The 14,692-nt window shown below is 37.1% G+C and overlaps 1 protein-coding gene across 5 annotated transcripts in view; it reads left to right on the top strand.

The window, feature by feature from the left end:
* The window catches only part of ATXN10 (ataxin 10), a 114,579-nt gene that overhangs the window by 55,440 nt on the left and 44,447 nt on the right, over positions 1 to 14,692 (top strand). For all 5 annotated transcript variants that reach the window (XM_061358644.1, XM_061358653.1, XM_061358627.1 and 2 more), the window contains one exon: positions 1,070 to 1,239. In XM_061358644.1, coding sequence (XP_061214628.1) covers positions 1,070 to 1,239 — 170 coding nt within the window. The remainder of the gene's footprint in view (positions 1 to 1,069; positions 1,240 to 14,692) is intronic.

The raw sequence follows: 14,692 nt of genomic DNA, 5'->3' as shown, positions 1-14,692 counted from the left end.
AGGAGGCCTCTAGGCCCTAGTATAGTTTCATATTTAAAAAACCCTACCAAAATGTAGTTACCTCTTATTTTTTCTTCCCTGTATCAACCATTTGGGTATGAAGCTATAAATGATGGTTCCTGTAATTTATATCCAGGAAATCTAGTGCTCATTCTGCTATGGATGTTGTCACATCTGGAACAGAATGAGTATAGGGGTTAATCACCACCCTATTCTGTAACCTGGTGTTGCTATGTCTTCGATGTTCTCATGTAATTTTCATGAAGAATCCTGGGGACAGTGGCATAACAGGACATTTTTTAGTATTGCAGGTCACTTAGAGGGGAAATAATTTTGAAATATCGGCACAGCCTTTAGTGAACTTGCTTCTCAGCTATATGAGCTCTCAGATGTTCATATGATTTCAGCTTTTCTTCTAGGTGTGGTCTCTTTGTCAGATGTTGTTTTCACAGATTTTAGTTTCCTTTCTCCCTGATTTCTCCCTGGAGCATTGTAGAAAAACTCCTAGTTGCTGTAAACTAGCATTTGCCATACAGGACATTAGTATGTCTTAGTTGACAAGATTGCAGCACTGAGGGATTTGTTAAGGTGTGTCGGGGTGCTGTCTGTACTCAAAATCCTCTCATGCTACAGAGCTAGGATGGGTTGGAAAAGACAGAAAAAGGTAATTCTGTCATTAGGATGTGTTGTTGTGACAAGCTTCAGCTAAATGAAGTTTTATAAAAAAACCCTTGAGTTTAGCAATGTATTTATGGTGCCAGAATCAACAGCCTGCAAATTCTGACTTTTCAAGTAGAGGCTGATAGCAGCAGCCTTCAGACTTCCTTTCTGAACTATGTAGATGTGTAAAAAGGATGCAAAACCACCTTCTGACCTTGAGATGGCCTTTTACGGTTATGCTAGCACAAATTAAGAAATTACAAAATTTTTCAAAGTTCTGTCGACATAATTGCTGAATATCTCAAATTCTGTTGATCGACTTTGAACCTAACAACTAGTAGTAAAGTTTTGTGCAAAGTGATACTAATTTTCATGTGGTAATTAATTGAAATATTCTTGTTTTCTGTAGATACCCTGAGATTAACTCATCTTGCTGGGAAACAAGCTGTAAATGTATTTACTGCCACACATGCTATGACAGGGCAGGAAGAAGTTTTGCATCCAGCTGTGGATTTTAAATCTCATCTCATTCGTTTGATTGGAAATTTGTGTTACAAAAATAAGGAAAACCAAGACAAGGTAAGTTTATACCTTTTTCTGGCAGAACTCTGACATGTGAACAGAAGAGTATGCCTGACTGTAACTTTACTGATGAAAATATGTTGTTGGTCTAGATTGGATACAACTGGTCATGTAAAGGAATTACTATCACAGATATGCTGACTTTTTAATAACAATGTAATGTATGCCTGTCTTTTACTTTAGTCCTATAGAATGCAGTCCAGTGATGAATTCCATTGTTGTTTTCACATTTATACTTTCTTTGAAAAGAAAATATCTGAGACTAAAGCTCAGCTTTACTTCGAAGGAAATGGATGGGAATTGTTGCATGAATTTAATTTTCAGTCTTTGAATTAGTATATAATACTTCTTCCCTCATTCCCCTTATATTTTTTCATGCCACTTTAAAAATGTAGGTCTGTTTCCATCAAGTCACTTTGAATCATTTACCTTTAGAATTTCTGTATGGAAAATTAGTTTTGTTTCCACAATGAGGAAAAAGAGGAAACAACAGCATGTTTTTAAATACAAAACCTTTTTTCTTAAAGTGATAAAAGATGTGCTTTTCCTCCAGGACTTGCTAGACTAACCTAATTTCAGCAAGAAAAGCAGTCATTAAATGATGTTGTCTTACAGCTCATCTGAGCACTTCCAAAAATCAATTAGGTTATCTTACTCTTTGGGTTAGGCAACAACATACATTATTACGAGAGTCTCAGCTTAATGAAAGGTTTCTGTTTCTCAAGTTCTTCCTTGTGAGTGTTTTTAGAGAAGCCTTCTCTTGATTCCCATATCTTCCCTTTCTCTTAAAGTGTCTTTTTTTTCTGGCAGCCTTCTCCTGGAAAGAAATGGTCTTGAGTAGCCTTTGTTACTTGCTGTTTGTAATTGAACAGGGAAATTTGGGTTTGTTTTACTTTCTTTATTAATTTGAATCAGAGTTTTCACCAGCTGTCAAGGAAGTAATTTTTAGGCTGGAAAATGAAAAACATGGAAGAAAGGCTACATCAAAGAAGGAGTAAAGCAGTATATAAAGGAGTAAAGTAGTATTTTTACTTCTCATGATGTCAAGTGAGACCCATGTCAGCAAGTACTAAAAATACAATAATTAATATGGGTTACTCTTTAGGAAGTTGCATATGATAAGATACACAGAGTCTGATTCTATGTTGCCAAAGAGCTGTTGAGACACTGAGTACTGAAAAAAAACCAATCCCTGTTAGAAGCTTCTTTTCCTGGTTTTTGGTGGGTTTTTTTTTATTAATACTTCATTTCACAAAAATAATATGCTCTTGTACTGATGCTGTCAAATCTGATTTCAACTGTTTCAGCATCTAGCAAGTTAGACTTTTATAATGGCAGCAGGGCATTTTCGTAGTGTATGAGAGGAGCTCTCCTGTGCCCTTGGGTGTTTTTCTGCAGGGTAGAGTAATGGAAAATCTGAGGAATGCTACCCACTTTGACAAATGCTAATAATGTGGGCATATAGATGGGAAATACAGTGATAATCCTCCCTTTCCCCATTCATATTACAGAATATAATAAAAGATATTAACATTTCTGAAAAATTAATACTGTTAATCACTCTTGCATACCTCAGTCTCTGATCCCGTTATGGTGTAATACATGTTTGTGTAAGTGAAATACTTTTTTTGTGGAATACCTTATGATAGTGGAGGGGAGGATGTTGCTTTCATTTGAAAGGGTTGATTTACTGCTTATTGTTCATTTTTGCTGGGATTTTCAAAGGCCCCTGGAGCAATTAGGCAAGCAGATTTAGTGTTTCCAATGGAAGGTGGGTATTAACTTGCCTTACGCTGCCTGCAAATATTATTGCTTTATGCTGTCTTGAAAATTACTTAGATTCTTTTGTGCGATATCATGGAACATTATTTAAGTGCCGTTGAAACTTCAGAAATGCCAATACCATGATACACTGTCTGTACCTTCAGTTAGTTTCATACAGTTAAATTGGTTCTGGTAAACGCACTTGTCATTTTTAAGGCCATTTCCACACATAAGCACATGCTTGTGAGGAAGGGGAAAGCAGCCCATATTGCACAGGTAAAAAAACTAAGTTTTGAGCTGAGAGTGAATTGTTCAAAGTGGTGCATGAGTCAGAGCTAGAACTGAATAAAAGTGGGGTTAGTTCCTGGGTTCCCAAACCTCTCTGCAGAGTAGTATCTCATGATATAGATCTTACTTTATATCCATTATTGGGTTTACACAGAGTTTACTTTCTGTATTCAATCAAAATTAATGTAATACAGGGTAGATTGTATTTTTTATGTAACAAGCATACTGGCCAACACATCTGAGAGAACTTGGGCTTTACTGTTGGCTATTGCTTTTGTGTGACTTTCTGTGTGTATTCTAGGCACAAGCTGGAAAAGTGGCTTTCTCTGCAGTCAGTTTACTGGTTGCTTAGCATGAGAGGGCATTTACCAAAGGATTTTGAACAGCACTGCTAGTATTCTGACTCTAATTAGCTGAGGCTTTTACATTTGTTTTCTCTAACATTTTGCAGTAATTTCTAGTCCTAGTGGAGTTCTTTTCTCAGTAACAATGGTAATGCGTTAGTAAATTGAGTAATTGTGTTACTACTAATAATAAGTAATAAAAAACATAGCCCCTAATTTTATAATACAATCTTAGTGCGTGGCATCGGTCTGCATGACCTATTCTGAAAACATGAGTATTCCCCAAAGCCATTGAACCCCAGTGGTGACTTGAGTGCCCTAAGTGGACAGAGTTACATCACTATCTTGAGGAGCTTCTTCAAGAGTTGAGTGACTACCTGCCTCTCTGCAGGTGGGTCTTGAGCCAGCCTGTTTCATGCACCACATGTCTGCTGAAGTACAGCAGTGAAGTCCTACTGCATGGGGCATTAGTGACAGAGTTAAAGCAACAGAATGCCTGAAGTAGAAGGATAATTGCTCTGCAAAGGCTGCTTCACCATCTCTATGGTTTCCACCTGCAATAAGAACAATAATTGCAATGGATTAGTGCACTGGTTTGTGGGCAGTGGTGAAAAATCTTGTAATGCTTTGAAAAATAGTGCTTTATTGCTTCTTCGCTTTCTGTTTTATATCATTATTTGTTTTTCTGAAAAGCATTCTTTAGCTTGTACTCTGTTAGCATCAGCAATACATTCTTTGCATCTATTTTTCCTCATAGTTTTATTTATTGTGTGGTATTTACTATTGTGGTAAGTTCTTAAGATATAAAGGAGTGGGCAGACATTTAAGTCATATACTGAGATGCAGTTATTAAAATGGGTCTTGTCAGGCTTACTGCCCACTTGCATGTTTTGCGAGGCTGGATGGGTTGGTATTTGTAAGAAGAATGATAAAATGTTCATTTTGGACTGATAAATGTTTGGTACATGCATGTCTTTAGATGTGAACTCTTTTGCATAAAGAGGAGAGAAGAAAAATTAAGTGTTGTACTTAAGACACTGAACATTGAGCTACTTGAGTGCTGAACCTGGCAAAAGCCTGCAGCTGATGTTCAATTCTCCTGTGCATCTCTATAGAAGGAAAAGCTGTAAAGAGTTATTGTCATGCATGGGGTGCGATCCTGTATTTTGTTATTTTGTTATGTCTCTTTCACAAATACACATTGTATGTTTTTCTTAAATATTCTGGAAGGAAGGAGATGAGTTTTGAGGCTGAGCAAGGAATGGAGGCTTTGGCTGGTAGTTAATGAATGAAGTTATCAAAGAAAAAGTGAAAACTCCATACTCCCCTCACCTTGTTTGACTTGCCTTCTGAACACCTTAGATTTGTCATTTGGACAGAATTTATACCTATTTCCTGCTCTCACTTTTCCGCTATGAAGTAGTGGATTCAGTGCAGCTCTTTCTGCTGGTTTAATATAGTAGAAATGTTTTAATAAAGAATAAAACTTCTGAAAGAAACATAACAGATGAAGTCTAGAGGTTATAACCCTTTATTGTAGAAATGAAATAAATACAAAATAGGTCACAGCAATTAGTCTGCACCTCTCTTTCTTTGCTCATTTACAAGAATGTGTACTGGAAGGTGAGATAACTGATCTCTGCCTTGCTGTGACAAATTGCATTACTCTGCACAAACTTATTACCATTCCCTAAAAGTATTGTTAATGTTGTGAGGTGTTTATGCATTATGACTTGTTTAAAATACTTGATTTAATTGCAAGTGTCATCAGTACTTGAGTAAGGAATGAAATAATGTAGACCTTATTCTGCATTGTTTCCCCTCCTCTTTTGTAAAGAGAGGAATTAGACAGACTTCAATCACACAACCTTGCCGGAGTACATAAATAGGGGATTGAAAGGAAGTAGAAAGCTTGACAAAGTTTAATTGCAGTCTTTATTCACTATTCACTTTAGTGTTCACTATTACCTCTGAGATCAAACGGGGGAGTCTGAATTGCCTGAGGGTTCTACCCTGTGAAAACTATTACTGAAGGATGCAGTGTTGTTTGGAACAAGCTAGATGTGAGACATGAGCTGTGTTACTTGCAACATGGAGCAGCCAGCTGGCAGAACATGTGCCTTTTGAGAGGGATCTTGAAGGGAAAATTTTGATGTTCCTGAATGCGAAGTTAAACTTAACTTAGAACAAAGCACTCAGCTTGGGTTTGGTGCTGTAATCTGTTTGCATTGGCTTTGCTGTCTTTAAGCAACTCTTGTTACTGATAGGATAGGTAGTTTATTGCTACTTGCTTACTCTAGCAATACATTTAGTATGCTGGGGATAATTTGATATATGCTGAGAGACCTGTTGTGCTCTCCAGCATAGTGAATGTGCACAAATGTATCTTTGAGATATCTCTTAATCAGCCTGTTTAAATCAAAACTGATGCCTTCAGGAAAATAAAGTAATCCATAGCCTTAGGCCAATGACATTTTAGATACTAGAGATGCTGATGGACCCAATGATAGGATATTAGTCTCTGAATTTAGTATGTGTTTCTTTGATAAAGTTGGTCTGTTTATATAGAGGAAAAAAATTGAAATACAGGGTTGTCTTTGGTACTGGCACCTTCCTACCACAATGGAATCACTCTAATGAGGTGAGCAATTTATGAAGAAATTTTTTTTTACATGACTGGTTTTTATTTGAGGTGGCAGCAGTGCTTCCTCTAGTGTAATTATGTTGGGGTTTGTCACTGCGGGCTTGAGAAAGTTTTCTGGGAGAAGAGGTGGTGGTGGGGTGGAAGCTTCTGTAGAATAAAGTAGCAAATAAAACATCTGGATACTGTTTTATGTAATTACTGTAACTTTGATATTTTTATATATATATATCTAAGCCAAATTGCTCTATATGAGACTAGCTCCCTAATTTGAAGACTGTTCTGCCTGAAAGTATAGACAAGATTTGACTTGTTTGGAATTTGCTTTTTCATTCTTTTTTTCACTGGGGCAGGGTGTGTAATGAATCTAGTTAGAATACAGTTAAGAAAAGGTGCCAGTACCCATAGATAAAATTGTCACTGTTTGGCTCCTTAAGTCTTCTGGCTGTAGTGATTATAAAATAGAAAATTTCAAACTAAAGACAAATACTTTGTTTTACTTAACAATTGGCTTTTTCTTGCCTGAGGTTTTCAGAAAGACTCTATGAGCTTATCCAATTTTTGGGTTATTGGGTTTTTTTTCTTGGGTTTTTTTGTTTTTGGTTTTTTAGGATTAGTTTAACTTTTTAAAGTAATTACATTCTCCCAGGCATGGCAGGATTTGAGTTACTTGCAGTGAAGAGCATCCCGCATTTATCTGTGTGCTGTTGAGAGAGGGAAGAGAAGTAAACTGCTTTGATTTCTTCATTAGAAACCTACATAACTGTGATTATCATATTTTTCTAATTTTAAACATAAGCCAAAAACAGGCAAGATTTTTCATTTAAGAGTTGAGCAGAAACAGTGGAGCCTTTTGGATATGGATGATCCAAAGTTGTGAGCTCCCTCACAGCTAACTGCAAAGTTCTGCATGGTTCCACTGTTTGAATGGGGCTGCTCTAATGTTGTGCCTGTCTGTATGTTTTAATGCTTTGCTAGATAAAGACAAAGCATTCGGGGAGTTGCAGGACTGAGCCCTTTAATGGGTAAGTTTTGTCTAGGTATAGCACTGTAAAAGTCGGCAATAAAGCTTAAAATGGGCTTAAAATGGGCTTTCTCAGAGAAGTGCTTTAAAAAGCCTAGGTTTTGCTGGGGAAACAAGATTTCTACCTAACTGGTATAGACTTACTCCAAATAGAAAAGTATCTCTGGTTCAAGAGTGTCTTTAAAAGTATCTGTTTTGACATCTAAGGTAACTGTCTCTAGTCTTGGTCCCATATGGATTTTATTTTAGTTTTGAGTTCTGTCACAAATGATTAATGAAGTGCCAAGATTTTCTTCAAAGTTCTGGAGACTGTTAAAAGAATCGCAAGATCTCCAAGTGGTGGGACACTATGAGTCTTAAAGGGTTGATGTGGATTTTTTTTGACCTTAGGTCAGAGATACATGCCCACTGCAGTATTGTTTATGAAGTGCTGAATTATTTTTAGAACAGTGTGATTGATTTGTTGATAGAGAATAATCCAAAACTTTTATATTGTGCTGCCCCTTTATAGGCAACAAGTTAATGTTCCCTCTTGTCCTGCTCCTATTCCAGTTACCAATTTTTGGCAATTGGTAGAGTTGATCAAGGCATCCCTTGTGACTTGTCCAGTTTGAGCAGTTTCACTTGAAGTTTTCTCTTGCAAGGAGCTTAGATGCACTTAGGTACAGTCAAAGTTTCATATTAAAGGTTAATTTTAGTAATGCATAAGCTATTTTTTGTTTTTCTAAAGCTTTTATTTTAAAAAGCTTCCATTTGATATTTAAATTGTACACTACATAAGAGGTATCTTCACATATTGATTGTCTGGATATCCTCAGTGATTAGGTGAAGGCTGACATATACACAGTACCATACTTCATTTCTTGTATGTTATTTGCCTGCTTCATGTGGGGGATTACTATAATTGCCATCTAACAGATAAAAGGGTATAAAGATCCATCTGTTTATTATAAAGTTCTCATGAATCATAGGCTGAGATTCTGACCAAACCTTGAATATACATAAGTGTAAACTACATTGGCTTCTGCCAATGTGAAGATGTCTGTAGAATGATCCTATACAGCATACATTCGCCAAAGCAAGAACAGGACTTGGGTATTTTGGAGTAAAATGAAGGCTGTGAGAGGAAGGTTATCTTGTGAAGTTCAGTCTTTGAAATTGAAATGTTGGATAGCCCTAGAAATTAATTGCTTTGATTTATAGTGAAAAGGGAAGATAGGAAAGAGTAAGATGACTAGATGTATTCTAACATTCAGAATTAAAACAAGCTGGCTCTGCATACCTTTCCATAGTCAGTACCAACTTATAGGCTTCTTGGCCTCTTTTTGGCTCTGGATGGTTTTTGAACCCTGTTTGGTGTTGAACCCTTTTACTATTGAGCACAACACAGGGCTCTAGCCCTTTTTAAAGCAAAGCTCAGCACGCTGTTGTCAAACAGCTGTTTCCAGACCTTTTTCAAACTCACAATAAACTTATTCTAAGTGTTGAAACTGCATCTATAGCATTTATATTTAATTTGCCTAGGGAGGAGCAGCTCATATGAAATAATAATTTTTAAGGCAGACTGAAATCTAAAAAAGATAAGGTATTGGTCTTTATATGGAAGAATTCTCAGAGATTCCTGAAACTCTTTTCCTGGCCCAGTGGACTGAATAGTAGTTACCAATTCATGTCTACCATGTGTATAAGTTTGGTGTTCAGCAGAGTGTTTTGTGCTGTAGCAGGCTTTTTAGACTTAACCATTTGCAGAATGACCTGACATAGTACTTGCTTGAAATGTATATTGTGTGGTAGTCATTGCTGCTTGGAGTAATTTCTGTTAACACAGCGTAAATCATATAATGAGGGGTTACAGCTGTGCTGTGGATATCGCAGGTGGGTTCTTGGCCTGTTAACCTCCTTTGTAAAACAGAGGAGAGTTCTCCTGGACTTTGCAGGTATTTTCTCTCTTCAAGAATAGCCACAGCATCTTTTGGGTAAATACCCTAGTTTAAAGTCCACTGAAATCTGAAAATGTCTTTGCTTTCCTCAGAAATCTCAATCAGCTTTGTAATTTCTTTGTCCAGGTATATATTTTGAGGCCTATAACGATGGGAAATGATGTGGCTTAGCATCTAGAAAAAGGAGTCTGGGAGTCATGACAGCTTTGTTTTTCCTTTCTCCAGCTTGGATTTAAATGCTTCAGTAAGACAAGGGATGTTAAAGTTCCAGTAGCTTGCAAAATATTCTGAGGTATTCAGAATTTTTTCATCGTTGCTCCATATATCATTCTCAGTTAAATGAAGAGCACTGTATCAACCAAAAATGTTTCTCACTAGTTTTCTAGCTGGTGAAGAACTTAAATTTTTGGGGGTACTCACTGTTATGAAAACCATTACTAAAATAACCACCTTCTGATGTGGCTAATAATTTTTCTATCTTTTGAAGGGTCTTGGAAGACGTACTGAGCCCTGTATTGCAGGCAAGAAATTTGTGTTTCCTGTTTATTGTCAGTGTTGCTGATTGTTGAAAGCAAGACCACTATATGTAGAAAAATGTCTGCCTTTCTGAACACTTTTTCTCCAGCTCAGATCTGAGCTGTTAATCCAAATTCTTTCTGCTTTTACTGGTGTCAGATACAAGTAACAAATATTTTGCATTATGATAACAAGGAATTTCATTAGCTTTCTATGTCATTTTTCATTGTTCTAACCTCGGCATGAACTTGGATTTCCCCTTTTCTTACCTTAACTACCATCCTACATGCAGTTATTTGGGTTTTTTTTTTTGAGGAAACAATGGAGCATCACATATGTGATATTCTACATTCTGTGATGAATTTACTGTGCTAACTCATGAGTTTAGTGGTGCTCTGTGCTACATTCAAGGTGAGGGGGACATAAAGGAGACTTTATGTGAAGGCTTGTGGAAGGGGTGGTGGAAGATTCCTTACCAGTGTTCAGCAAGCAGGATGCTGAACACATGCTACAGGACCTTGATATTAATTTTCCCACCAAAATCAGAGAAGCATCAAGCTAGATAGAAGCTTACAAATGTGCTTACACAAGTCTGGTGTTTGGTTTCTGTTTCATCAAAGTAGAGTTCAGTTACTTAACTCCCTGCACTCATGTGGCAGCCCAACGTTAGGTTCAGTAGAGGTGAATTGCCTTGCACACTTCAGCCTGGCTTTGCCTTATCAATAGCCTTCAGTTCGATTCACCTGTGTGCTTTCAAGCCAGTGTAACTTCTGTCATCAACCCTGAAAAATGTTTGCTAAAATTCCTGTTTAAGTACATGAAGCTGTATCAGAGCACCTACTCAGTCTTGAGATAGAGAGCACTGGTTTCCCTAGTTGTGGATTGTTGGGTTTAGTGTTTTGTTGTTTTTTTTTTTTTTTCACTTTCTCCTGCTTTTTCTTTGTATCCTAGTAAAGAGAAAGCACTGTAATCTGCAGTTTTGAATTTCTGCCATTGGGTGATGCTGTTTGTTCTGAATTGTTAGACCTGCAGTATCCTGCTTCCTGCTCTTCAGCATAGCAATGCTTGAGCGAAGTTTGGTGATGCCAGTGACCAAAGGGGACCAAAGTGTTTGAATTGTCTCTTTTTGAAAGGTTGCAGAAATGGGGGGAAGAGAATAAATGAGGGTGCACATGTCCACGCAGGCAAAGGTTCAGCCTCTTCGGCTTTTATTAGCAGGATTCCGTTCAGTTATCTTTTCTGCTTGAAATACAGAGCTCTTTGAAGAGCCCAAATGTTATGAGAGGGCTACAATAATAGGAAAATAATCAGTAATCACTTTTGCACTGTTTTATTAAATATGAATTATCTCATCTCATTGATGTCAAAGGCCAGTGATTGAAAGAAACGTACTTAGCTTTTCATGCTTTCTTTTATCTACACAGTAGTAGAACAGGTGAGGAGAACTTGTATTCTTTAAGGAGATTTTAGAAAAACATCTCAGTTACCACGTTGTTTAAGGACTTTGGGGAGGATCTTCTGTCTGTGTTTTGAGGGAGAACAGACAATATTTCTTTTACAGTCTACCTTTGTTTTGGCAGTTCACATTAACTGTGCTTTTTGAAATTGTTTTATGCTTAATCAAAAAAGGTCAGTGTTTCTATAAAGTGGCAAAGGTGACAAATAGTCTCATTAGCATTTAAATGTTTAAAACTGCAACTCTCCTAAGTTCACACACCATAGTTGCGGTCAGTCAGACTTGTTCAGATTGTTCTGACAGAAGTGGTTTATGAGAGGGATTTAAAAAGGACATTGACCATAGATCTAGTAAAGACACTGGGAAAACAACTGGGTATTAGATCAAGTTCCTTGAATGGAGCACTGCCTGTATTTAGATATTGTAGCAGTGGGAGCAACGTCAAGTGTACTATGTCAAATGATCTGATGCACTGAAAGTCACAGCACCAAGATTTATCTTCTGCTGTTGTGAAATGCAGAAGTAGCTAAATTTTCAAAAGCTAAGTTGATGGCTTGAATGTGTGTGTTCAAGCTTTAGTTGATTACAGACCGCTATCAAGATTGCTTCCATCACATATCCTGATGCTAAGCACCTCTATAAGAAAAGAAGAAACCTGTGCCTCCAGTGTGATTTTTCTTCTTGATCATAGGGTTATCACTTGTTAGGGTAAAATTAAGAGCTTGCTAATAATCAGTGTGTATTCATTTGGAGGATCCCCACGGATTTGGTATGAGAGAGAGTAACTGAATAGACAACAGCACTGCACATATTTTTATCCACCTTCCAGACACTGATACAGATGGATGCATCTTCACAGTACAAAATTCTAAAGCACACTCTTTTTGCCATTGACTTAGGTTTGGGGGAAAACAAATGTCTTTGTGCAGGTTCTAAATGGCTAAAATAGGCATAAAAACTACTGGCAGTTGTGATGCACAACTAATGGATAGTTTTGACCAAAGTTATTCTTCACAACATAAAGTAAGATTTAAGTTCAGTGTAATAACTAATATATAATCACTCTGGTGGGTTATCATAAATGTCCTGTAGGTGTAAAAGTTCAGTGATTTGAGGACGTACGGAAGAGAGCTCTACTTTGTTTCATATGTACTTTGAGCACCAACCCAGACACTTGTGCTGAAACTGCAGATAGAGTCTTCTGTCAAGATGGTGTTCTTTTCTTATTGTTCATTATTGTAATTTATGAAATTGAATATTTTCTGTAAATGTAGGGAATAGGGAAGTTGATAACCAGTCGAAATTAGATATTTTCTGGTTTGCTGTCTAATCTAGTGAAAAGACAAGAGGTGACAGTTTTAAACTGAAAGAGGGGAGCATTAGATTGGACATAAGGAAAATGTTTTTTATAATGAGGGTGGTGAGACACTGGCACAGGTTGCCCAGAGAAGCTGTGGCTGCCCCATCCCTGGCAGTGTTCAAGGCCAAGTTGAACGGGGCTTTGGGCAGCCTGGCCTAGTCAAAGGTGTCCCTGACCATGGCAGGGGGTTTGTAACTGGATGAGCTTTAATGTCTCTTCCAACCCAAACCATTCTATGATTCTATGATCTTAGGTGAACAATACACTAGTTAGGCCTGAATGCTGCAACAAACTTAGGTCATTCCAAATCATTTCAGGAGAACTTTTAATTGCATTAGTAAGAGATGCAGGGCAGGGGTGCTGGGCTTGTGGTTGATGTTTTCTGCTGTGCTTTCTGGATGGTCCCAAGGGGCTGTTGGCTCATAACAACTAGCACTCTTTTGGACAACACTCGGGAATGGCTGGGTATAGGGTGTAGGCTATGGGCTCTTCCGAAAGAGAGGTACGGGGAAGGTAGTTCTGTGATTTTGTTTTGTGGGGTAAGATTAAGGTGAAGGAAGAAAAGTCTATAAAAGAGAACGCTGTCATGCTGATGTGAGCCATGCCAAACTCTGCAGCCTGCCCTCAGGGCTCAAAACGCTTCCTAACACTTTTTACTTGCTCTCCCCACTAGTGACTGGCCCAGTCCTCATGTGGCACTGACTGTGTTTCTTTGCTGGTGATCCAAACTTAAGGAAAGTTGACCAATTATTCTCTACATTTACCTAAACTCCTATTACCTGAAGAATACGTATTTTCTTTTAATGATTCACCAAGCATAACCTTTGCACAGGATCACATTCTGTTATTAAGATAAATTTAGCCACCTTGGTGAGATTAAGATCAACTTTACATTTAGAAAACACAAGAATCTTGATGTTGTGATTTATATGTCTATAAAAGCCATATATTTAGTATGCATGATATACAATAACTCAGGTATGCATGCTCTAGCACTAAATTTTGTGCTGAAAGCTTGCTAATGCCTCAGGCTATTGAGCGAGATGATACATGAAGCTATACATAAGGAGACTGCATACTCGTTTCTTAATTTACCTCTAAATTACAACTACCAGAGGGGTTTTTTGAGTATTTGTGTCTCTAAATGTCTTGCATTCTGGGAATAACAACTGCAGATACTATGGAAGTAAAATTCCCAGCTTCTAGGTGAACCCATATATGATGAACATAATTCTAAGTTTTTAAATTTGTAAAAGTGTCATACATACTGTTTTAAAAATTCCATAATAAATTTATCCTTTTATATAGTCAATTTACATTAAAATTTCATTATGCAAAAAAAGACATGCATATATATCCTCAAGCACTAAGCCAATTGTTTATCAAATTTTACATGTTCTGTTTAGCTTCATTTATATTAGTTTTCACCTTTCTTGCAACAGATCACTGATTTGATTAACAGATTTGTGCTTATGAAGTTAAACCTGCAGGTTGTAACTGAAAACTAGAGAGAGTTCTTGTTTCAAGGCATAGCTTCATTACTCTTCACAAAGTAGATGTATGCACCATGTTATTAAAACTTCATTAAAGGAATCTACACATGCACAGGGAATCTTCCTCTCAAGTCCATTAAATTAAAAAAAAAAAAATCTCATATGAACAGAGCTGGAGGGTACATTTCAGTACCTGAAATTTGTACCAAAATAAATGCAATCATAAAATTAGGGTTTTTTAAATTCTCAAAACCTACTAGTTACTATTTTTTTTTCTTTTTTTTTTTTTTTTAAGAACAAAGGAAACTTCTATAGGAGTTTACTAATAAACACTGTTTTCTTTGAAGATTATTTTCAAAGGGAGAGGTTGACACTTTTATAGAAAAGCCTGCAGGAGCAGGTTGACAGTAATGGTGGGTCAGAAAGTGAGAGGAGAAAAAGCATTGAATCAGAATCTCAGTCAGCTGCCACCAGATTGATCTATTGTAGGAGCATTTAAAATGTCATTTATACTTTTAAAATTAAGCACGTGTTTTTAAGCTTTCTTTCTCCCCCAGTATACTTCCTTTCTGAGGAAAGGAAGAGAAAGTTTGGGCTGTTCAGCCTGGAGAAGAGAAGGCGGTG

This window comes from Neopsephotus bourkii, unplaced genomic scaffold (genome assembly GCF_033783945.1).
Source record: "Neopsephotus bourkii isolate Nb327-2 ecotype Australia unplaced genomic scaffold, CSIRO-AGI_Nbou_v1 NB_107, whole genome shotgun sequence".
Classification (NCBI taxonomy): Eukaryota; Metazoa; Chordata; class Aves; order Psittaciformes; family Psittacidae; genus Neopsephotus; species Neopsephotus bourkii.
Note: the sequence above shows the minus strand (reverse complement) of the source record. Positions and strands in the feature narration are given on the sequence as shown.